This window comes from Adiantum capillus-veneris, chromosome 22, assembly GCF_014529385.1.
Source record: "Adiantum capillus-veneris isolate H3 chromosome 22, ASM1452938v2, whole genome shotgun sequence".
NCBI classification, from domain to species: domain Eukaryota; kingdom Viridiplantae; phylum Streptophyta; class Polypodiopsida; order Polypodiales; family Pteridaceae; genus Adiantum; species Adiantum capillus-veneris.
This window is the reverse complement of record NC_140952.1, coordinates 17,885,673-17,912,550: the sequence shown is the minus strand read 5'-3', so window position 1 is coordinate 17,912,550 and position 26,878 is coordinate 17,885,673. Positions and strand designations below refer to the sequence as shown.

At 38.5% G+C, this 26,878-nt stretch overlaps 1 protein-coding gene across 3 annotated transcripts in view; it reads left to right on the top strand.

Annotated features, from left to right (window-relative positions):
* The window catches only part of LOC147428978 (eukaryotic translation initiation factor-like), a 77,865-nt gene extending 69,890 nt beyond the window's left edge, over positions 1-7,975 (top strand). For all 3 annotated transcript variants that reach the window (XM_086496137.1, XM_086496138.1, XM_086496139.1), the window contains 2 exons: positions 6,259-6,501; positions 6,592-7,975. In XM_086496137.1, the coding sequence (XP_086352263.1) occupies positions 6,259-6,501; positions 6,592-7,710 (1,362 nt within the window). In that variant the 3' untranslated portion in view covers positions 7,711-7,975. The remainder of the gene's footprint in view (positions 1-6,258; positions 6,502-6,591) is intronic.
* The last annotated feature ends 18,903 nt before the right edge of the window (positions 7,976-26,878 follow it).

Here is a 26,878-nt window from a genome sequence, read left to right as displayed (position 1 = left end):
CTTTTAATCCCTCTCAGAATGGAGTTGCAGAGAGGTTGAACCGGACTATCCAAGAGAAAGTTCGAAGTATGCTGTCACATGCTGCATTACCTCATGGTTTTTGGGCAGAAGCTGTGCAAACAGCTATTCACTTGATTAATCGCTCACCTAGCAAGGCTTTGGGTGGAAAGGTGCCTGAGGAGGTGTGGTCTGGCAAGCCACCCTCATATGCACATTTAAGAGTGTTTGGTTGTGAGGCCTATGTTCACATCCGGAGTGAACTGCGCACCAAACTAGAACCAAAGTCTCATAAATGCATTTTCCTAGGATATGGTGAGGATGGTGAAATGGGGTATAGATTATGGGATCCCGCATTACGGAAAATCATACGCAGCAATGATGTCATCTTCAATGAGAATTGCATGCACAAACAGCTCACAAAGGTCGAGGAAGTGCGCCGGGTTGTTTTTCGTGAAGATGTTACATATGGACAGCCAAGAAGGCCCAATGTTCAGCAGCCTTTACATGCTGAAAATGGTGCTGAAAATCAGCCATTAGTTGCTGAAAATCAGCCCCAACAAGTTGCCATTGATGCACCACAGGGAGGGGAACAGGTTGATGCTCCTAGACCGCCCGTTGTTGCGATGCAACCGGCTGAACAGCCTGCTGTTTTTGATGATTTACAGGCTGAAAATCCACCTGTTATGGATCATTGGGTGCGTAGGTCTACTCGGGTGACAAGGCCCCCCGATAGATATGAACCGTCTTTGGACTATGTCATGCTTACTGATTGTGGTGAGCCGTCTTGCTATAAAGAGGCTATGCAACGGGAAGACAGTAAGAAATGGTTCAAAGCAATGGTTTCGGAAATGCAGTCTTTGGAGAAAAACCATACATGGGACTTGGTTGATTTGCCTACAGAGCATAAGGCTCTGCCATGTAAATGGGTTTACAAGACCAAGGTCACATCTGATGCTTCTTCAAAGTACAAGGCACGTTTGGTTGCTAAAGGGTACAAGCAAAAGCATGGTGTTGACTTTGATGAGATTTTTTCTCCTGTTGTAAAGCTTGCCACATTACGTCTTGTTTTAGGCCTGGTTGCTTCTGAAGATATGGAGTTAAAGCAAATGGATGTCAAAACAGCGTTTTTGCATGGCGATTTGCTTGAGATTATCTATATGATGCAGCCAGAAGGTTTTGTGTCAAAGGGGCAAGAGAAGAAAGTATGTAGACTCTTGAAGAGCTTGTATGGTTTGAAACAGTCTCCCCGTGCATGGTATCACAAGTTTGATACATTCATGAGGTCTCAAGGATACAAAAGAAGTAATTTTGATCACTGTTTGTATATCAAAACGGCAAGTGATGGAGCTCTTCTATTGCTGATTTTGTATGTTGATGACATGCTTATTGCGGGTAACAATGTCACGGAGTTGGATGCACTACAGCAAAGCTTAAAGAATCGCTTTGACATGAAGGATCTTGGTGATGCTAATCATATTTTGGGCATGCGTATCTCTCGAGATAGACCCAACAGGCGTCTGTATCTATCTCAACGAGATTATGTTAATAAGGTGCTACATCGTTTTCATATGGATGGGGGAAAGGCACTTGGTACTCCGCTGCCTCCATATGTAAAACTGACTGCACATGACTGCCCAAACACAGATGATATGCGGGCTGAAATGGCCAAGGTTCCTTATGCATCAGCCGTTGGCAGTTTGATGTATGCTATGGTTGCTACACGTCCGGACATTGCATTTGCGGTGGGAGTGGTAAGCAGGTACATGAGCAATCCTGGCAAAAAGCATTGGGAAGCAGTGAAGTGTATCTTGAGATACTTGAAAGGCACTAAAGGCTTGTGCATTTGTTTTGGGAAGAGTGAGACATCTGTGCATGGCTTTACAGATGCAGATTTTGCTGGACATCCAGATTGCAGGAAGTCTACCTCTGGATATGTGTTTACATTCACAGGAGGTGCAGTTTCTTGGATTTCTAGACTGCAAAAATGTGTTGCTTTGTCTACCACTGAGGCTGAGTATGTGGCTGCCACTGAGGCATGCAAAGAAGCTTTGTGGCTCATGCGTTTGGTAGAAGAGCTTGGTATTAAGTCACCGGTTCCTGTGCTACACTGTGATAGTCAGAGTGCTATTATGCTTGCAAGGAATCCTGTTTTTCATGCCAAGACAAAGCACATAGAGGTGAAGTATCATTTTATCAGGAGTGTGCTTGATGACAAGAGCATTACACTTGTCAAGGTGCACACAGATGACAATCCTGCAGATCTTTTGACCAAGAGTCTTCCAGCAGAGCGGTTTGCATATTGCCGTCAGATGATGGGTGTTGGATGAGTAAGTGCATGATCAGCTGTTGTATCATAGTTAGCTGATTCTTTGATCTCCCAAGGTACATTGCCTTTAGGTGGGAGGTTGTTAGGGAATAAAGGCCTAAGTGCCTTGTACTTATAACTTATAAGTTAAAAAGACTTATAAGTGAGGGGGCCCAAGTGTGAATGGCCCCCTAGTCATTTACTCATATACTCAAATGTGAAGCCCAAAAATACACTAGCGTGGCTTTTCCCAAAATCCAACGAGCTCTCTCTCTCTCTCATGCCTTTCTCTGCGTGAACTTCTTCTCCGCCTCTCTCCTCTTCTCCTTCACTCTCATTGCATAGAGTAGCAAGTCGGCTCTCTCTCCTGCTCCCCCACAGGAAGCCCTCCCCATTAAATTTTATAATTCCTTTTTCTTCCATGATGCAAGTGCTTGTGAAAAATGCCTGGGACTTGGTCTTATCAATAGAGAGACTCTCTCTATGGCAGTGTCTTGCCCAATTTTACAAAGAAAATAGTGAAGGTGTGAGCTTAATAATCTCGATTGTGAAGTCACTCTTCACAAAAAACTTTGTGAAGCACCTCTTCACAAGAGGCAATTTTAAAAAAATTACCTTGATTTGATGTTTAGCGTGGTTTGAAATTCACCTTACGAACTTCGATTCGTCACAAGCCTTTGACATTTCCTTGGAATGCTTGGAATTTGCGACATCGGAAAGAGGTATGAAGCTCGGAGGATGCTCAAAGAAGCTTCGAAATTGAGTAGCTCAAAAGCTTGGTCTTGGAATGGGAGGAAAAAATGATCCCTCTTTGTTGCTACATTGAGAGGTTCGTAGTCTACACAAAATCTCCACTTACCATTCTTCTTTGGTGTGACCACCACTGGAGAGACCCACTCTGAGTCTTCGACGGGGTAAATGAAACCTACCTGTAGCAAATTCTTTACCTCTTTGAGCAATGTCTCTTGTTGAATTACCCCAAGCCTTCTGAGCTTTTGCACTATAGGCTTACTTCCTTCCTTGAGTCTTATGCGGTGCTGTACCATTGTGATGCCTTCGATCTTGTCATAACCATCAATGAAAAGTGTTGTGAAGTTACCCAGCATAGAGATGTACTCCTCTCTCTCTTCACTAGCTAACTCACTGGAGAGAATTCGGAAGCTAGGTCGTCTTTGATCGCTTTGAGAGATTCGACACTGCTTGGCCGCTCAAGTTTGTTAAAAAACTTGAAAAAAGCCAAGAGCTTGAATTTGCTGGACTCTCCTTGCCCGCTTTGCTAACTCGTGTGAAGCTTTGCTTAGGAAAAAGGGATATGGTCCAAGGTAAAAAACTCAATAAGAGAAGAACTTTAGAGAGTGCATACCATAGTGGGCAGCCTTGCCACTTTAAATCAAAGGTTTTTGCAATATGAAAAGAGTTACAAAAGCTGAAAACTGTTTTTTATGAGAAGATGTCGAAAAATTTCAGCATCAACAAGCGTCGTCCAATGATGGGGGGGTACTGATTTGAGCAGTAGGGAGTGTGTGGATAGTGTGTAGGAGGTCGCCTAGGCTTGGGGAATGCATTCGCAGGCTCTGATCGAGTCGAGGGTGCCCAAGTCGAGAGATTGGAAGTCAATTTTCAGCCGTTCATTGTTTTAGTTGAAAATAGAGTGCCGATTCCCAAGAGGAGGGTAATTCAACGTTGCGAATGCATCCGTGAAGCCCGATTGGATCAATTTGCAGTAGAGCTTGCAAATTTTGTTGATTAAGCAAGCCAATTAGAGGTGCTAAACTTCCTGCAACTCAGTGAAACTTGGGCAATTAGGGGTTGTTAGTGATGGACTCGGAATTGCTAATCTAATAGCTTTTATACCAGTTGTGGGGCTTGTGGGAGAGAGAAAGAGCTCTCATGGAGGCTTGAACGGTTGAATAGCCATGGCTACACACAGTAGACAGAGAGAGAGAGAGAGAGAGAGAGAGAGAGAGAGAGAGAGAGAGAGAGTTCACACTTTTCAATACTCAATAAACAAAAATGTACAATGCAATACCTTTACAGCATAGCATAACTCATATAAAAAAGGAGGGGTATATATACAAAAGGTTTGACAGCCAATATCCGGCAGCCCTCATCTCTAGGTGTCTTTCAAAGCAGCCAAACATACATGTATATTATGTGTCACTTCAAAGCTTGCACTAGGTGTAGGAGTTCCCATGCCCACCTTTCAGATAACCCCCAAGAAGACTACTAAAATACGCTCACAACTTTCTTCTCGTAATTATGTACCTTCTACGGTGAAATCTGCGGTGCGAAACCCTCTTCCTTGTAATGATAATCACACACTAGCGGATGCATGGAACAAGGTGGTGCATTCTTACAAAGATGCAGTGATTCATGGGGCTTCTTTATCACCTGCATGCTTTACTTCCTCTGATGTGGGCATGCAGGATGCTATAGTCGAGCCATGGTCAATTGATGGTGATGTGTTGTCCATGGGCACATCAAATTAGTCCCCTCTTTCCTTTACCTTTGTACATATCTCTTGAATGCATATTTGTGTTAAAAGCATTTCATTTAATGTGCGCGGGTTATGTAACCTTGATAAGTGGAGATTAACTTGGCATTCATGTAAAGCAGGCATTGTCATTTTATTTGCTGGGCAATGTTCGTATTTTGTGGGCTACTAGATAGCACATGTTGGTTTAACGGGTTTTGCAGGTGTTTTGATGATGGTTAGGCATGAGCTACAACTAGTTCTTGTGTACAATGATCCAATAGGTCATTGGATGGTGGTTCCAATGTAAAATCAATGGCCAACTTTATGAATTTGGTGGTGTCTATGCGCATACAGCCTCAGGGCAATGGGTTGCTTTATGGCGTGAGATGTCTTCCTATCCATGGCTCTCCAATGCTTTGCTTTGCGGCGATTTTAACAATGCATCCCCTTTATCTGATAACACCACAAGGCATTCACACATGTTGGGTGTAGAATTGCAGGCTTGGACAAATCTTATTGCATGCACACGGATGTTGGATTTGTGGAACCTTTTGCATCCGAAAGTTTTTGAGTATACTCTTCATCATAATGCTCACTCCTTGTATCTTGCACGATAAGATCGGTGGTATGTCCTCAACATGCAACAACTTGATGAGTATTCTGGTCTCTATGGTCTGTGCCACCAACGCAATTTTCGCATGTTCCATCAGCACAATGCAGATCTCTTTCTTCGTTCAAGATTTCACTTAGGCAATCCTTACATTTTGCCCTTGATGTTGGAGACATATCCTGGGATATCCTACAGCTCTCTTATGTTGTCTTTAAGAGCCTTCTCATTACCGAACACTTCTATGTTCTTCCCTTTGTATCTGATCTTTCTGATGGGTTTTCCTCACTTTGAGGTTTCCCACTTGTAAATTAAGCACAAAGGTTTACCAAAAAGAAAAAAACAAGTGTATGTGCACAATGGGTGTGGTAGTATCTAGTCAATACTATGCATGATGGAGCTGATGGTTATATTGTCTTGTGGGTGATCACTACCATGAGTCTATACCTTGCACTTTCCCTTAAGGGTGAATCTGGGCTTTTCCTGGATTCATCTAGGTATATATATCTGGATTGCATGGAAGGGTGTGCCTACAACTAGGCTAGCTTTGAATTATTTGATTTGACGGTAATGCGTTTTTGGTGCTAGTTTTAACTGGATGATGGGTAATATTTGCACTCGTCACTTTGTTGTTGTGTTTAATAGAGAAAGGTGTACTCTACTTTTATCGCTTCCTGAATTGTGTAGGGCAAATTGCTCGGCAAACTCTTAAATGTATTGCTTGTCTCTATTTTACATGCTTTTCAAGACCAAAATGGCCAAGCTTAATACAGTGTCACTCATTGAAGTCCTTTTTTTCCTGTCAAATTATATATTTGCAGAAATATGGAATTGCCTTATTACTGATGGCCAGGTGTTGGTTTTGTGAAGATGCTGCTAGGATTTGATCCAAAGACACCACCAGCAGAGGAAAACATTGAAGCCCTTTGTCAGCTACTTAGGACAGTGGGCAAACAGTTGGAGGAGAGTAACAAGTCCACCAAAGTACTGGAAGTTTACTTTTCTCAGTTGAAGGAATACTGTACGAGTTCTCGCTTGCCGTCTCGCATAAGATTTTTGATTTTGAACACCATTGATTTACGTGCCAATAAGTGGGTTCCTCGACGAGAGGAGGTATGTTTTCTCGAGTTGTGATGAAGGGGCTGTTACCTGACATCATACGAATTCTAATTTTGTTTTCTGTGGTTGAAATTCTAAGAACAGGTCAAAGCAAAAACTTTGCATGAGATACATGCAGAAGCAGAGAAGACTCTTGGTTTACGTCCGGGGGTTATGGGCATGAGAAATGGATGGGGTGGCCTGGGCGTTATGGGTTTGCCAGGCCTAGGGAACCATTTTACGCCAGTTAGACCAGGGAGCATGATGCCTGGAATGCCAGGTCTCCTTCCTGTCACGGGTATGATGCCAGGACCTGCTCCTTTGCTACCGGGCTACTTCCCCGGGGTTGACCCCGAAGGATGGCAGTACTCAGTGGCTAGAAGGAATGCAATGGGCAGGCAAGGATTGATACCGCCGCCAACTCTTGCACCTGGAGGACCTTATGGCATGCCGCTGGCAGGAATGAGGCCTAATGTTGCTGCAAATACAAGGTTTCCTTCTCAGGGAAATGGTGTCGCTTTCATGGCAACGCCAAGCGCTCTACTTGGCGATGCATTTGGAAGACCTGTAATGAACGCACCTCCTCCCTCTCTCAGGCAAGGGCCATACAATGCACAAAGCGATGTGACCCTAAAGAGCTCAGTTAAAAGCGTGGAAAGAGTCGAAGCTCTGTCGAAACAAACGATAATAGGCAATGCTGTACCGTCTGCTGTTCTGCAGAAGAAGACAGAGTCCCTATTTGAGGAGTTTTTCTCATTGGGTGACCTTGATGAGGCCCTGCTTTGCGTGCAAGACTTGAAGTCTCCCGAGTACAATCCTCAATTGGTACAGATAGGTGTGACTATGGCCTTGGATAGTACGGATCAAGGAAGGGAGCTGATTAGCAAGCTCTTTGAGTTCTTATGCAGCAAGAAAGTTTTGTCGCAGGGTGATGTCAGAGCTGGCATACGAATGGTCGCAGAGCAGCTGGAAGATCTTGCTCTTGATATACCAATGGCACCCAAATACATAGGGGACCTAGTTGGAAAGGCTTCCCTGGCAGGAGTAGCTGAGTTAGGAATACTTGTTGACATTATACAAAGAATAGAAGACCCTTTGCTTAAAAGGTCTGTATATGATGCAGCATTGAAGACGATCAAGCTGGGTCCAAACTCAGAGAGACTGTTGACTCAAAGATCCAAATTCCAAGAATGTGAGAGGCTTGTTCAAACTGGCACAAAATAATTGTTACCATTGAAAGGTTACCTAATTTGGGCTCTTGATATTTGCCTGTCAGAGAGTTTTGGCGTACTCTTGAGCTGAGCTGTTAATATATTGTCACGAGAAGCTAGAGTTGCCTTTCATGTATAATTTTTCTTCAATGGGTTATCACCCTTGCCTTGACAAAAATAGTCTCAGAACTTGTGAACATTTGCCATAACTTCTGCGGTGAAGGATTGTCGATGCAAAATCTAATTTAAATGATTAAACAAACGAAGTATTTTCAAAACGTGTAGTTTTAATTTTTTGCGCCGCATACACGGACTCCTCTTTTAGTTGCAGTAGCAACCGACGATTTCATGACCTCAGCAAAAGTAAAATGACCAGTTTTGAAAGAATGATATAAGCTCTTACTTTTTGTGAGAGGAATAGAAGGTCATGGACTTCGCCACATTTGTAGATAGGAAAATCATTCCTATGATTGTCTCACCAAGTAATGCCACTTGTGTTATGGTGATGGTGAATGAATAGGAGCTGTGCACTCAGCATTTGAGATGGCTCGTACTGTCAACTCATCGAAGAGCGAGGTAATCCACTACTGCTAAGTATTCACATTGCAAAGAGTTTGAGCATTTTTTTTTTCCCTTTACAATAATTAGGTAGTAGACCTTATGATGTAAAGGTTTGTCATGTCTAGAACATGTCTTCATTAAATTATTGGGATCGAGGAGCTTGTGTCAAAAACTGCTGCCATGTCAACAGCTTCCGTACGGCCCACTTTTGGTGGTAGAGTTTGACGCAAATTTCGAGTGCCATGTAAGCACTTTTGGCTCTTGCATCTGCTTTCCCTCCGGTATCTAGTATTGTTAAGTTGTTGCTTGCTATTAAGTGCTAGCTGGTGAAGCTCTACCTATCTACCCACCTTTGTCACCTTGTTTCTTGTCTAGTTAAGTAGTACCTAGTGTCTTACTCAAATATCCATCCACAGTCAAGTGTCATGTGCTTACCTCATCCTTTTTATGGTTTTAGGGGGAATCCTTGACTATGATGGGGGAGTCCACAAGTGGTGTAATTAGTTGTAATGATCCTCAATAGACTACAAAGAAGCCTTCATCCACTACCTTACCTACCAACCAAGTTTCATAGTGTGTTATTGATCTTGCAACTTTTTCTTTTCAGCACATAAAACAAGCCTTCATCCGCTACCTTACCTACCAACAAACTTTCATAGTGAATTGATCTTGCAACTTTTTCTTTGCAGCACATATTTAGTCTATCTTTTATTTTGGTTCTGCTTGCCATTTCTTGATCAACCTTGATGCAATTGAGCTGAACACACTGATGCCGTAACTGGGTAATTTACATTGCAATAAGCTTCATTATTTAGCTTAACTAAATTTTGGAACAATTAGGGTGCATGACTTCTGAAACAAAAACCGTTGGATGAAGCTGTTCGAAAGCAAGAATTTGTTTTTAACAAAAAATTTAATGGCAAATTCTTTGTGCTTGGTTCTTACACAAATATGCTCCCTCTTAAGATTGTACAAGGATATGACACACCACAAATATGCTCCCTCTTAAGATTGTACAAGGATATGACGAAAAGCATTGTAGCAGACTTGTCTCAAAGAGATATCAACAAGTTTATAGGCCTCAAGCTTGTCAATAATAAATGACGATATCTTCATCGTATATAACCAAAAGCATTCTCACAAAGTTGCCTCAAACGTATATCAATGAATGGGTAATCCTCAAGTCTTGTTTCATGCCACAACATCTTAACATTTTTGCTTTGTTTTGTTGAAAGCAATATTCGTTTTAATAGCCCTCAAGGTTTTTAATTCACTCTATGATTAGTTACACCAATAGGTTGACATATGAAGCATTTGATTATTATATTTAAAAATGACCATAAATGTATCACCTTCTTTCTTTATGTACAGTCTACCCGTAGTTGAACATACACAAAGCTTTAAGAGCACACAACAGTTGACAATATTTTTGGCCAATACATATACTACACATTACCATGTATACATGCAATCTCAAGCATTGCCCCTCAGTAGCAGATTTGGCTCGTGGTCTCTGACATGCCCGTATTTGACATCTCATATCCATTTTGAGCACAAGTGACATCAATGGACTCCATTTGTCATATAGAACCCACTGTTCTTGGAAAATCTCCATTTTGACGAGTTGGACAAGTATCGCCATAGAAATATATGCTATGCATGACAAAAATATCCACCGAAAGGTGCAACTAATTTGCTATTATGCAATGTTTCCAATTTATATTTTTACAACTTGGAAGCTTCATTTTAAGCTCTCTCCTCATTCCGTGCTTCGCATATGTTTAGCTTCACTAATTGGATGATCCTCAAGAATTGTTCCAAACCTGCACAGGTTGCATACACGCCTCATTGGGAAATACATTTGAATTCCCACCATTGATCATAGAAAGCATTGCATGATAAAGATTTTGCGATATTCTTTGGGACAACCACCATGTCTTGACTGACAAAAATATGGTTTCTTTATGGATGATATGATCAACGTAACACTTGGTTACTTAATTGTAACCAACAAAAATGAGATGGTTGCCTTATTATTTGATTTTTTATGTTACTATTTTGGCACTAAATTATAGGCAAAGCAACCAAAGACGTGCAAGTGAACAATAAAATGGCTTCTTGCTATGCGATGATTTATACAAATTGATTCACTAAAAGACTTTAGTGCAATGTCCACTACGTACAAAGGTACCACATATGACAACTTCAAGTCAAAATGCATGTAGCAAACTGAGATTTTGACTATCCATGGTTCCATCTCCATGTAACATGTTATTTTCCCTCCAAAATACATTTGTTGAGGATTATGCAATGCTATACTTGTGATTCACCCCATGACTAGCTAGAACAAATGGTCTCCACAATACAATCACATACAGTTTCAAAAATAAAGAGCTTCTTAAACAACAATATCGGATCATTAGGACAAGGAAAAAATATAAAAAGTTCTCCAAAAGTTTATTTGTTTGTACCCCTTGTATTCCTACATAGCTTTTCTCTAATTCCCCTTAGTGTATAGATATGTAAGTCAAAATATTTCAAAACACATTGTAAATGCACCTGATAGCATATATATGTGAATGACTTGTGATTTGACTTCACCAATGGAAGCAAGGACATCATGAGATGTTTCAAGCTTGAGAAGTTAACGAAGTCATGGTGGAGAGACATTTATTAAGAAAACGAAGTAACTCGTGTAAAATGACATGGTTCACATCCAAAGGACATTCATTTGTAAAATCACTCATTTTAAAGAGTTTACTAGAGTGCCATACCACTTGAACAAATTGACACAAGGATACCTAGTAATTGAGGTTATTCCTCTTGAAGGTGTTTTTTTATTGAAGAGAGAAAAACAAACGAGAGAATGATGTTAAAACAACCTGTGTTAGGAGCATCTTGGACTCCGATCATGCCAGCAAAAACATCAACAAAACATGTGCACACAACCCCTTAAACATTGATCAAAATGTTGTAATTATCAACTATCCATTGCTTAAGATTAACAATACATGTGTCATGACCCAAGAGAGGCACTTGTAGATCTATTCATACAAAAAAGGAAAAGGTTCAAATAAGCTACATGAACTCACAATTTTAAAGTGTTATTAGTTCAAGTCGTGATCCTAGAAGTGGACCACATAAGAGTTAGAGGAGGTTAAGATTAGCCAAAATGTGCTAATCGTGTAAATCCATGCTTTACGCCTATCTAACTAATACTCTATGTGCATGCTTATGAATTATGCTATTGTTTTCCACCTCTAGAATGCAAAAGCATGAGGTGGAGAGCAAGGTATACTTAAGTTTCTTATACATGATTAACAAGCATAAGTCAAAAACCATATGGAGGAAAGATGCTAGGATAGAAACCTCGATCAATGGATGTCATATGCCTACTTCAAACTTTTCTTACACAACCTATTTTAAGCAGTCATTAGTTAGTTCATCTATGCTAATTCGCACATTACATGTATATCCATTACAATTCCAAAAGCACACTCACAACTGTGAGCTGGTTTCATAGGTCATGTGTCCCCACTTATTGGATGGATTTGCTTCCTCCTTGTGTGTCTTTCCTTCATGAGGTAGCTCCTTAAGCCTTTTTTTCTCTCTTCATATGCTTTAAAACGAGCATTATGTTGCATAAGGGTGCTTTCTTCGTACACAAAAAATCCTATTCCCTTGCTAGCTATTGACAAGGATAATCTTTTGCTATGTTTCATCAACCATAATGCATACAAGAGGCCTTTCTCCCAAGCAAAGGGCTCCTTTTTTTTTCTTTTACTTTAGATGCACCATAAACCACGATTTCTGACACCAACTTCTCTTCAACAATCTTAAGGATAAGAATGCTCTTAGAATGTTTTTCTCGTTCTTTCAACTCTTGTGCATCCACAATCTTTGCTTGAGCCGTGACTAGTATTCCTCTCCAAGTAGGTTCCCATAGGATGTACAAGTTGAATTTATAATTTTCAGTACCCCATGCATTAAAAATCTAAGAAGTAGAGGTATACACAGAGCATGCAATCAACATGATGGAAACATTTGCGATTATACACCCATCCTACAATGTATTTGTATAAGATGGCATAAGGAATATCCACAAATGCACAATGCACCATTGCTTTCCTTATCAAAGCAAGTTGAGGCGGAGGCAGTGGAGTAGGGATAGCATTGAGTTTCATAAAAAATGTCTTCATTAGACGGGTATTTTTCATCAAGTAAGTCAAGCATTGATGTAGGAGATGACATCACTTCACCATTCTTGTTGATTTCCTCAGGAGACACAAAAGGGTTAATGATGGAAGGTGTACACTTGCTTTGGGTTGGGTCATTCCTATGGAGAAATCTTCCCTAGGACTCCATGGCCAACGGTGGAGGGAAAGCATGGTCTCCTTCTCCTATCTTCACCGCCTTGATCTTTTCATCAGTAATGTAAAAATACACTTGCAAAAGATTTGTGTGGGAGTATAAGATGCATTCATAATGACCTTTCCCAAAATTCTTCTGAGGTGTTGGCTATAGATGCCATGGTAACGGTGTCACAAGAGGTGGTTTCGTCTAATTCAAAGACAACTCCTTTAAGGTAGTCTCTAACAGGTCTTTGGATTGTTACTCGGCTATTGAGTAGAGATTCTAGAGGGAAACTCAAACTTCTAATTTGGAAGCCAATATTCTTCCTTATAAGACTTCACATAAGCTTAGTATTGACTTAAAATTTAAACTTTTAATGTTTTGAGTCATTTTATGATTTTTTTTGGAGTCTCTCTTGTTTGGGAATGCAATGGAGCGAGTTTTTACCTTTGGAAAATGCAAATGCAAGTTAAAAAACTTCTTTTACTATTGTCAAGTGACCTTGTGGTGACTCAAATAGTTGTTGGCAATAGATAGAGGCTCATATTGTTTTTTGCCTAATTTATTTCTCAAATCTTTTTTTGTCATAGGCAATTTTTCATTTGGCCTAGAACAAGTAGCCCTCGAGTGTTCAACAGGCCCAAAAGTCACAAAAATTTGGAAGTTTCACAATGATATGAGCTAAGATCATTTTGTGTATTTGGCATTTTTTGAACAAATTTGGCAAGTTTGAACCTTTGTAGGACCTAATTAGTCAATTAGGTTCGCATTTCCCAAGGTTTTAGCCTATAAAGTGCTCAAATTGGTATTTTTACACTGGTAGCCAATTGTAATTTCAGGGTGATCTATGTGTCCTCATGAGTCCTTAGACCCTCTAACACACCTGTAGATACCAAGAATTCTCTTTGATCAAAGAAAGATATTGCATAAAAAGGGTTTGTTATAAAATTTTGGGAAACATAAACCAAAGAAAAGGGGTCATTTGATTACCACATACATTATATGTAAGCACTAATATTTTGTTAATACCCTTGAATGCACATGATATATATACAAGGCTTTTGTAATAGTCCAACAAAAAGGACTTTGTATGTAAAGCGTAAGGGCAATGTACTTCTCATTATTATTTTATATGTTTTTGCTGATCATTGGTCCTAATGAGGCACATATTGCTGAATTTAAGGCTGATTTGATTGCTACTTTCAAGATGAAAGATTTGGGGTTGTTTTTTCATTAATTGGGTATACAATCTAAGTAGTGTGATGGTGGGATTGCCTTGTGTCAGAAAAGTTACATAGAGACATTGTTATGTATGTTTGGACTTGAGGATTGCAAACCTATTGCCACTCCCATGGGAATAGGTTTGAAATTGAGTCTTCATGATGCTAGTGATCATGCCGATGTCACTCTTTACCGGATGACTTATTTATGTATGCAACACGATGCCGGATATTTAGTTTGTAGTCTCAGAGGTCAGCACATTTATGCATAGCCAAGGGTCTAAGCATTGGCATGTTGTAAAGCGGATCTTTCACTACTTGAGCAACACTTTACATCTTGGGTTTTTTTATCCCAAGGGGGGATTATTGCCACCAGACTTACATGATTTTTCAAACTCAGATTGGGCTAGTTTTTTTGACACACGAGTGTCCACAAGTGGTTTCTATTTAATGCTTTGCAATTCATACATATCATGGTTGAGAAAGAAGAAACCTACTATGGCCACTTCCAGTTGTGAGTCTGAGTAGAGGGCAGTCTTCACAGCTAAGATTGAGTGTGTATGGCTCAGACGCCTTATGGCTGCTTTGGGTGTTGGACAGGACACTGCCAACATCATGTACAATGACAGTCAAAGATTGGCAGTTGCGAGGAACCCAATTTTTCATGCTCGCACAAAGAACATTGAGGTGCATTACCACATGTCAAGGAGAGGCTCTCAACAAGAGAGATCATCTTGGCTTCTGTGCCAACACAGGACAACCTTGTAGATCTTTTCACAAAGGCATTGTCTCATGAAAAGTTCGAAGCTTTCCGCAAGGCTTTGGGCTTACTCCCCTTTGTGGATTGATCATGTCTTCAAGGCATGGCACTTCCCTATACTCTATGTGACAACTCTCATTCACCTCATTACTTTCACGGGGAATTTGCTACCATATACATGCGGTAGTGATGTTTATGAACACACTTAGGGCCGCTGAGGCATTTTGTCCCTCACTAGGAGGTTTTTTCCCCCCTGCATTGTATATACACCCATCACTCTAGGGCTATATCATCTTTCTATTGCACACTAAGCAATACTACTCTCTGTTGTGTGCCTTGAGCTTCCTTCGTCTTCTCCAAGCTGTGTGTGTTTCCCTGCAACCCTATTTCCAACACTATACACAATACAAAGGATTTGGTTTGACCTTTGAAGGAATAGCTTTGACATGGTTCAACCACTAAACTGCAAAGCTTGTGCTACAATTCAAATTCTCTCCAAAGACTATTCCATATGGGAGAAAATCATACTCTCCGTGGAAATATTCTAAGCCAAAATAGTTAGTAAACATATGTGCCTCAACCTAGAAAAAGTCCCTATTCAACGGCCAAGAACACTTTGATGTTCATAGCCAATCAAAATTGCAAACCAAAGACATGAGAGAGAAAGCTACACACATTAAAGATTATACTTTCATATATGAGAGGGTGCGAAGCTAAATCAAAAGTGAGAATTGTAACCTCACAATGGAAAACAATGTCATGAATGATTGATCAAGGAGTTTATAAGAGTTTTTATCCACTCCCATCCAATGCACAATAGCAATAGCAGAGGCTGCTAAAATTTAAACCACATGAATGGACGAAGTGGAGAAAAACTTGAAAAAAATGGCTATTGAATTTTCATTCAAGGACATGAAAATAAGGACAAAGATAACAAAATGGACAAGGCAGAACATAGAGCTAGTATCTGTCAAAAAACTAGGTGATTGTTGTGAAGGTGACGAAGAAAACACAACATTGCCCATGGAATCAAAGATTTCAAAACTTTGGCTATCTTTGATAGTGGAGTGGGTGTAGCCATTTCTTCAAATGAAACTTCAAAAAGATGGGAAAAACCAGCTCTATGTAAAGATACACATGAAATTGCAATTAGCATATGGCTATGTGGAAAACCCTATGCGAATTCTAAAACAAAAAGTAGTCACATCGTGTGGGATTTTGCAATAGTAGAGTGTAAAAGACAACAATTTTGATGTTATTTTGGGACTTCCATTCATGAAACAACTTAAGATGGTTCAAGATTCGGCTTATGACCATATCTACTTACACGTCATAAGGAAATGTCTATGAGAGTGATCTTAAGGGATCATGGCTATAGAGATGTAAATCAAACATATGTTCAAGAGTTTGATTCAACCACAATAAATGAACCAAAATTCCTACATAGCTCCAATCCAAAGCTCATATTTGGATGTGTGGATCTTCAAATTGTGACAGCCTCCTCAAAGAAGATGTAAGTTGTAAAGGTCATTCAAAGTCAATGCTTACATGCCAAAACCTTTTCTAGATCTCTTTGAGCCTCTAGAATGGACTCAAATATTAGCCACCATGAGTGTATTTGTGAATGAAAATCATACTTACCAAATTTTGTGATGAAGAGGGATAAGAGGTTATTTCCTTCCAAATGGTTGGAACAATTCATGAAACAAACAATAGCAAAACGAAGTAGAGAGTGCAAAAAAATGAGATACTATGTATGTAAATAATGGATTCATAAGAGTCGTCTCCAAACCAAAGGAAACATTTTTTGATTCCTAGCAAGACATGCAATTGCATTAAGACATAGATGACCAGAATTCTAGTGCTTCGGAAGCAAAAAATCAAGCCATGGGAAAAGAGTACAAGTTTTATGATTTTCCTAGCCAAAAACCAAAAAGACAAGCAAGATACAAAGCCAAACACATTAAACAATTGGGTAACAAAATAGAAAATTCTAGGCCAAACCTCAATTGAAGTTGGTGGGAGGTATAGATTGTGTGAAAAAAAAATCATATAGAGATACTCAAGTTCCTTGACAAGCTAGAAAAGGAAACAAAGCAAATAGAAACCAAACCAAAAGAGACCAACACAAAAAGTGGGGAGCCAAAAAAAATGGCAAACATTGAGCGCAGAAAGAAATAAAAAGAGCTGAAAAAAACTTTGAAAAAGGTTTGGATGACAAAGATGGAAAGTGAGGAAGAATCAAAGTAAGATCATATCAATGTTCCATTCCATTCAAGAGGTACACAATCTAGGATCAAAGAATTATGATATATTAACCAATGAGAGAGCTTAAATATTTGGGAACATCTTACGATGGACTTGAGAAAGCAAAGAAGATTTACCTAAAAAAACCTAGAGAAGAACCAAGACTTGCACATTTTGCTAATGATTTGATTGTTAAAGTTGTAGCATCTCAAGTGAATTCACAATGTGATCCCTATATTTTAGTTGGATTTGGAATTTTTTTTTACTTGTATGTCAAAGTCTTGGGTAGGGCAATTTACAAAGGGGGATACTTAAGGGCCCCCAAGCTAGTATATAAGAACACCTTGCCCCCATTGTATAATCAGTGATTCATTGCCCAACTGGTTGGTTCAGAACTCTCTCTCTCTCTCTCTCTCTCTCTCTCTCTCTCTCTCTCTCTCTCTCTCTCTCTCTCTCGTATTCTCCCATGTGTATTCTCCCATTGCTCTACACTTTTGCATAGTCAATTTTGACATGGTAGCAGAGCGTTAATCCCCCAAGAAGAGCACCGTGGAGAAGAGGAATAGAAGGAGCAAGGGTGGGAGAAATAGCAATGGTAAAATAAGGCTTGAAGAGTGGGCACTTCCCCTTGGTCTTAGCGTGTACTTGGTCAAAGAAGGCACCGGAAAGTTGTGCACATTGGTCCTACCAAAGAGCACGTTGAAACACTATCAAAATCAGTGCTCAAAGTCGCCCCCACAACTTCTTTTTGAAATGCAATATCGCTTGGCTTTTTCACCTCCTTGAGCTTCTTGAGACACAAGGGTGCTATTTCTCTTCCCCTTCTTTGGGAACCTGCATTTTGAGATGCTTTGCAGATGCTCCAACTCTCTTCCCCTCTTTTCCAAGTGGTTTGGTGAAGGCTTTATGTTGCATTTTGAAAGGCTTTGGGCAGCCGTGTGAGCCTCAAAAGGCTGCAAGCACACAACTAGAGAGTCCTAGCAAGCTCAAAGAAACAATGGTGTGTCACTTACCGCTCAATGCTTTCATCATGAATGATCGTGTGCTACGAAGAAGAAGCCGCCGCCGATGCCGCGCTCAACCGTCGATGCCGCCGCAATGCTCTCTCTCTCTCTCTCTCTCTCTCTCTCTCTCTCTCTCTCTCTCTCTCTCTCTCTCTCTCTCTCTCTCTCTCAAGCATACACACACACACACACACATACACACATGAGCAACGAAGGAGAAGGAGACAGAGATGGAGCAAGAGCACTTCTTAGCTTACACCTCAAAGAATGAGGATTTTTAGGTCAAATGGACCTTTTATAAGAGTTTTACCCATTCACACATGGGCGCCCACAATGGCTGTTCGTTGCAAAACTACTGTAAAAATAAGATAAGTGGTGCGTCTCTCATCGGCAATCACGTACACACCTATTGGACCGACAAGCCCAGTCCATGACTCAGTCAAATAAATAATATGCGTCCATCGAAGCTGATAGGGTGTCCATGAGGGTTAACAGATGCTTTGTTTGGCTTAGGAATGCAAAGCCAAAGGAAAAAGTAGGAACCCACAAGAGTACAAAGGCACATGCAAGCTTGATAGAGATAACAATGATAAAGACTTGATACAGGAGATTGGCATGGCACACATGGTGATGGCCACAATGTCCACAACACCAAATTTCTAGTCAGGTGGTTGTTGCCACAACTAGTTTTAGCTAGGGAGAGGCTTGTGAGTGGTGGGGAGGGGCAAAAAAATCTTCCTACAAATTATTGGACCCATGTGTTGGAGTTCATCGATGTTTGAGCCTATGAGTTGGAGTTCAAGGCTCATGTATCTAGCAAGGAAGTAACGCAACGTAGACAAAAAAACTATATGGATGTGTGCACCAATCCAATGTTGTTGGCCAAATTATGGATAGGATGTGTTTCAAAGCTCATTGGCTAGGAATGGTTGGACTAATGTGTTCATAGTTCACGAATGGGGATTTTTGGGCGTAGCGTGGTCCACATTTCAATTTTCTATGAGGAAAATTGTGCTCAAGGTGGAATTATTCTAAGGTAAAAAGTTTGTGGGAACATAACCAAGGTGTCTCCAATAGGGAGCTACTGTTAAGGTGTCCATGGTAGCTTCTTCATTGACTTGGTCTTCCTACATATGTTCACTATGAGCTGCAAAGAGGGTGTTAAAGTTATAGCATCTCAAGCAGATAGCCCAATGTAATCCCAATATTTATTTTGGCTTTAGTTATTTATTTTACTTATTTGTCAAGTTCTTGGGTAGGGAAATTTTGTTCCCATTGTATAATCACTAATTCATTGCCCAGTTGTGACTAGTTCAATAGTGCATCTCTCTCTCTCTCTCTCTCTCTCTCTCTCTCTCTCTCTCTCTCTCTCTCTCTCTCTCTCTCTCTCTCTCTCTCTCTCTCTCTCTCTCTCACACACACACACACACACACACACACATACACACGCGCACGCGCATATGCGCACACACACACACCCAAGTGTGGTAGATTGGTTATGCAATTTCCCTCTTGAATAACAGGTCTTGATTTCAACTCCCGTCGTCAGATATATCTTTAAGGTCTCTTGGGATAGTTTCCTACGACATTAAAATTCTCTTCTCTTCTTCTTCTTCTTCTTCTTCTTCTTCTCTCTCCCTCTGTGTGTGTGTGTGTGTGTGTGTGTGTGTGTGTGTGTGTGTGTGTGTGTGTGTGTGTGTGTGTGTGTGTGTGTGTGTATTCTCCCCATTGCTCTATGCTTCTACATCGTCAACTTTCATATTGACCTCCTGGGAGCCTGAGAACTCTCTCCCTACTATAACAGATCATGTGCTAGAAAGGGTAACAAGGAAAGAATATTATAGCTTCTTAGGTAGCTTCTCTTGATACAATTAACTGGCAATCAAACTCAAGGATCGACATAAAACAACCTTTATCACTGAATGGGGTATAAACGTTCATATAAAGTTATGTCAATTAGCTTAACTGATGCATTGGCTACCATTCAAAGACTGATGAGCCACATGTTTGGAGAATATATGTGAATATATTAAAGGATATACATGGATGACCTATGAGTGCATTCCTTATTAAGAGAAGGCCACATAGAGAATCTTCAAAATTTATTTGAGAAGTACAAAAGCTATAGAATTTGCCTAAATTTTGAAAATTGTTTATTCATGATAAGACAAGGTAAGATTCCTTCCCATTTGTGCCTACAAATGGCATTTCCAAGGATTTGAGAAAAACAAGGTGATTTTGGAATTATCTAAATCGACACTAATGAAAAAGGTACAACCTTTATGGGCCATTGCGGATATCATCGATGATATCTAAATATATGCAGTAGTTGCTAAACCTCTTAACTAATTGATTAAAAATTTTGATTGGATGGAAGAAATATTTTCGACGCCTTAAGGACTTCTTGATTTTTAATCCAATCTAAATGGCTCTAGAATGGACAAATAATTTTCATGTCCACATTGATGTGTCAGCTATGCTATTGGATGCATACTAGCTCAAGTAGATGACGGTAATATGGATTTTCCCATCTATTATGATAATCATCAATTGAACAGTGTTGAAAAGAACTATATCACTACATAACAAGAAGGATTGGACATGATGTACTTGATTCATATCTTTTCAATATAGAAATGGTGCTTAGATGGAGTGAAAAGGTTATTGCTCTTCTCACCACATGAAGTGTCAAAATAGAAAGGCAATGATAAATAGTTGAGCAATCAAAATATCTCTCACTATTGGTTTGAAATCTCTACAAACATGTCTCAGACCAAATATTGTGATTATGTATTGAGTTTGAAGAAAAACCTATCTATCAAGCTCAAGAACATATCCAAAACACTAGTCTTCACAAAATAAAAGTGAAAACTTATCAATGCTTGATGAGATAGGGTGTATATTGGCCAAACAATGGGAAGATGGTTCATGAATAGATAATTGAGTGTACGACATGTAGTGTTAAACCACCACAAGACCACATCCCTATGTTTCAAATTATAGCACCCAAGTAGAGCAACTACATTACGGGATGCCTAACAGTTGAACCTTCCCATAGGAATTGAGCAAAGCAAGGATCAAATCGAGCAAACCAAAAGCCCACGATTACGAGTTGATTTACAATCATCTTTACAAAAGAGGTAATCAGATTGGCAATTAAGAATGTGGTGTTATGGAAAGTGAGTATGTAACAATACTTAAACAAGCACACCCCAATCAAGCAAAAGGTCATTTTTCTATTGACAATTTAGGCAAAGTAGTAATTGTTGCTAGTTTATGGTGGCCTACTTTTTTAATGGATGTTGAAGCTTATGTCAAAAAATGTGATGAATGCCAGCGTACCAAAGTGTCTACAAAACAAGATGAATGCCTTTACAACCTATGATAAGAGCTTTTCCAAATAAGGATCAACTTTGTTTGTCCCATAGCTTCACTTGCCTATAGAACACATATAGAATATATCATTGTTCTATTAATTATCTCACCAAGTGGATTCAAGCTAAAGCAATGCAAAAGAATGATGCTCAAACTACTATACCATTCCTTTATGAGAACATTTTTACATAGCATGGCTTACCAATTGAGATAGTGGGATCAAGAAACTCTTTTTTTTAATGAAATAATTCATGCTAGTTCATTGGAAATCAACACGGTACCACCCCCAAACCATTATATAAGCTGAAAACACAAATAAAATTTTGTGTATGATGCTTACTAGAATTGTGAGCCCATTTAAATCAGACTAGGACCAAAAGCAATGTTCAACTTTATGGACATATTGGATTGCGTACAAAACTTAAGATGGTCTTTGGCTTTATTGTTATATAACCCTTTGAATTTTTAATTCCTACTCTATGTATAGCTAAAAAATTAGAGTGGACGGAACATGAACTGTCAAAAAGGATTAATATCAAAGTTAGAGAAAAGGATTAATACCAAAGTTAGAAAAATGTCACGAGCAACTCCTAGCTACTAGACCTCTAGATTGTCAGCAAGTAAAGCTTCAAGCAGCCAATAAGGGAATCTCTGAACCGATTATTTTAGGAGTACCGTAGATGCGTACATATCAAGCAACACCAAATTGGTTCAAGGACACATTGCAATTTGCTCACAATGGTTTACAGCAAGTGGTACCATTGGCTACAATAAATCACATATGGCTAATACTACAGATGAATAACAAATCCAAAAACTCCCAAAATATACATTCTCCACAAGCCACAAGCATGCAAAGAACCATGCAAATGTGGATTCACAAATCATTGCTTCAAAATTCACCTATTTCTATTTGAGTTCCAAAAATTAAAAACCAAGGATTGTGCAAAAGTACTACCAAATCCCAAGTAGCTACATGGAAATCACCTTGCAAGCCAACCATCAAGCATGTCCTCTATAAATGGATGCATGTCAACCATTAGGAAAAACCACCACAATCGCCCAAGGAATAATGGCTCTCCAAGAATCAACAACCTAAACCACCTGGTCAATCTCAAAAGAAAACCATAGGTAGCATGAAAAAAAGTGTTGCACATCAATATTGGGCTCTACAAATCAATCTCCTTTTCCAACTTCAACCAAGGTATGGAAACCTAAGCCAGTAATGCCAAATTACTACAAAATGGGACTACGATAAAGAAAAGAGCATTGCACTTTAATAAAATTCCCTTCAAAAGACAATCACCCAACAAGAATCTTCACCATTGAACAACCTTGAGCGCATTCTTCAAGACTCGTTTCTTGCACAGCATATCTTTATAAAACACATTGCCATCAATCGCATAATAGAGCCATATTACACGACCATGCATAGACACATCTTTTAATTCCATGCACCGCACTCCACCTATACCAACCATCCAAGATTACTCCCAAATTGGAGGAGTGAGAGGCATACGAGATCAAAAAATCACATGTCAGATGAACGAGTGATCAAAGTGTTGTAAAAAGCGTGTTTTTAATTTATTTTTTCCATTTCTCTCTTAATTTTTCATAATAATAATTTGAACCAACTGAATCTCAATCATTGAGATATTTTATGAAAGTTTGAGTGTTTAGTATTCTATAGGATAATTTTGGTTAATTTTGGGCAAAGAATAATAATTTTCTAATTTTAAACTAATAATTACAAAAAATTTCAAAAATTAAGATAAATCACAAGGAAAGTAACAACAGAGCTTTGGAAGCAAATTTCAAATCTTCAAAGCGAGACTAAGTATGTCAAATATGGAGAAATTTGGAAGACATTGAATTCTGGACCTAGTTTAATTTGGCACAAAGGGTCAAAAATACAGTACACCGTCATCAATAATCAAAATGACAAGACATAATGTGAATAGCGAAATGAAGTTTGTAAAGCAAAAAGTACACGTTGCCAAAAAGTTAGAGTTTAAGTGAAAAGCAACCACTTGTATTTTTGGATGCATGCATGAAGAGAGAAAGAGAATCCCAAAATTGCATCTTCGTGTGCATCGCACTTTTTCAACAAAAATCAGCTTCTTTACCCTTCACGAGGAAGACGAGTGCTTTGAGATAATTTTGATCAAATGACTTGATGATTTAACCCCCTTTCAAAGGCAACGGAGCCATCAAGATCTCCATCAGAGCAGCATGAAGAGAGAAAGACAATCCCAAAATTGTGTCTTCATGCGCATCGCACAATTTCAATAGAAATCAGCTTCTTGACTCTTCACGAGGAAGACAAGTGCTTTGAGAGAATTTTGATCAAATGACCTTTATGATTTACCCCCCTTTCAAAGCCAACGGAGCCATCAAGATTTCCATCATAGTAGCAAAGCTGCAGAAGATACACTTTTGTCCTCTTTTATGCTAATTTTCTCTCTTAACTATGGCATACACTCTCTTGATTGTGTATCTCATGCTTTCTTAGCTTTCACATATTTTAATTCATGTTCCATGAGATGCATAAAGAGACTAAAGGAAAATACTCAATCATATTGATTGAGGGGGATGGTTGATACCCAGTATGGTGTCTTGTGTTTTGATTCTTGTTTATGTTGCTCTCTTTGTGTGTTGCGCTTATTCAATCAATCCATTTACTATTTTTAATGAATGAATCAAAGTTGTATTGAAAATATTTCAAAAAGAAAAAGTGGTATCAAAGCTTTGAAAACGCTCCAGATAATATGTAGAAGCAAAAAAGAGTGTTTCTTGTGGGCAAATTAAATAAATTTTTGCATGAAGATTCTCAAGAAGATCTCTTTGGAAATTCTATCTCTTTGCTAAAGATGCAATAACAATAAGCCTCCTCATCTCAGTAGTTTCAATCACAACTACGAGCAACCTATTTTGAAGAAAATGATGCAAACAATTGAAGAAAAGTAACAAAGACAATCCATACATCACTTACACTCTCAAGGAATAATCACAAAGCATTGAAATCAGCTTAGCTAATCAAAGTGCCTACAATCATCAACGAAACAAGAAGACACTCTATCAACTGCTTCTATCTAGAGTTTTGGATTGTTTAAAGTCTTTGCATATACACTGGAGGTCTTCTTGGAATTTCTTTGACTCGTTCAATATACACAAATACCATCTTGTTTGTTTTCTTATGATCTTTTTTCTTTTTTTAATTCAACTCTTGCATATATTTTGGGTTTATACACAAATTCCATCTTGTTTATCTTTTTGCTTTTTTCAATTTAAGTCTTGCATATATTTTGGGTTTACATTTATATTTAAACTCTTCTTTTGCTGGAGTGAACCGACTATGGCCACCCAAGATTCTCTTGTTATGAATGAAAAGATTGATGTTCTTTTTTAAGAGCTTAAAAGAAAACGCGTTGCATGTACTCTCCTTCAACAAAAGCTTGAGAAATTACAAAAGAAAAGTTCTCATAAGTGCAATTATAAAGATGACAACGAAGACAAGCAGTTTATCAAAGTGATTAAGCATACTTTGGATACTCAAGCCAAGACAAAACAAAAAAAGATCTCTAAAAAAGAATTTATTTTTATTAAAGTATGATAGAAGAAAGATGGATGTATGCTTCTCTCTTGGTTGTCATCCTTGGATGACTACTTTCAGGGAGAAAAGATCAGCAAACAAGACAAAATCAAGTGTGTAGTAAACTAAATGATGGAAGTGCTTCTCTTTGGTGGAATGTGATTTGTAAACGACACAAACGATCACGAACTTGGAATAAATGATAATGAATTACTTTCTCTCTACTCAATACAAAGACAAAGCTACACATGCATGGGATACTCCTCAATCTAGGACATGGAAAACTACACGGTACACAAATAGATTTTGGAAAATTCTACTTGTTCTTCAAAACATAGAAAAAGTATTTTTCTCTACTTTCAAACATAAATAAATTGCCGATTTGGAGTATACTTTACGTGCTGAGGTCAATAAATTTTGTGCTCATACATTGGAAAGATCTATTTCTTTAGCTCATGATACTGAAGCTGCAAAAGGTAAAGATCCAACTCAAAAAGAATAACCAATCAAAAGAATTTATTATTCTCTTCCATGCCACCATAACATGCAAATCCTTCTACACCTCAACCAAGGACCAATGGCACCAATAGACAAAGATGATTACAACATTACAATCAATATCGACCACAATCAAACAATTCTAATCAAAATGGTTTTTGATAAAGGAAAGTATATAGCAATGATTCAAGAAATTCTTTTAAATCTTCGTCATTTTCTTTCTTGAATTCACAGAACAAGGCTCCATATAGTCACAACAACAATAATAATGGCAACAAGAATAATAAAAAAGTCGATATGAAGATAGTTGTTTGCTATACTTGTCACAAGATGGGACATACAACTAATAAGTGTCCGGAAAGCAAGTGAACACCTTTTTCACACTTTATTGAGGGGATTGAAGAAGATAATGACCATCAAGTACACAACATAGAGATGGATGTCAACATTGTCAACACTTTTGAAGATAGAAATTAAGAACCTCAAGATAACTCAGACTACCAAGATCATACAAGTACGTCTTTTACGTACACAAATTAAGATTGTGGATAATGATTTTAATTTATTACATGATGATCGAAGCACACATGATTTCATTTCTACACGTGTTGCATAAAAGTTGAGATTGCATATGACTCCCACGAATTATAAAGTAAAAGCAATTTTTCAAGGAACCAAAACAAATTGTGTGTATATGGTAAAAGATTTGCAATAGCAATTAGGAGACTTCATTGAATCACAAGATTTCTTAATAGCACCATTGCAAAACACAGATTCAATTTTGGGTATGCCTTGAAGACATTATTCTATGATAAGTAGTACAAGCTAACCAAAAGCTAGACCTAGAACCCCTTCTTATTCACATTCAGGTTCAAAGGTTAGCTCGAAAAGATAACAAACAATTTTTTGTTCCAATCAATGAAATTGAAACACATGAAGACCAATTGTCTCCTTCTCAAGAAATTTTTTTTGATGAAATATAAAGAAATTTTTGTTGAAGATTTACGTGCAGGATTACCTCCTTTTAGAGTGGAAGACCACACAATAGAGTACATTCTAGGGAGTGCACCACTTTGTCAAGCACCATATCGTCAAAATCAAATTGAATAAAGAGAAATTCAACATCAAATTGAAGAATTAATAAATCTAGTTTAATTAAGTCAAGTAGTTCATTTTTTGTGCACCAGTTCTCTAAGTAAAAAAAGAAAAATGGTACTTATCATTTGTGCATTAACTATAGAGTACTAAATAAAATCACGATAAAGAACCGTTTTACTATTCCTTCTATTGATAACTTACTTGATATATTAAGTGGTGCAACAATTTTAAATAAGATAGATCTTAAATCTGGATATTATCAAGTGTGTATGATGGAAAGTGATGTTCATAAACCTGCATTTCAAACATAATTTGTTCATTATGAATTCCTTGTAACGTCTTTAGGTTTAGCAAATGTACTTGCTATATTTTCACGCATAATGAATCAAATTTTTTTGAAGCTCAAGATCGTGTTGGGGTTTTCTTTGATGACATTTTGATTTTTAGTAAGAATGAAAACGACTATTATGCAC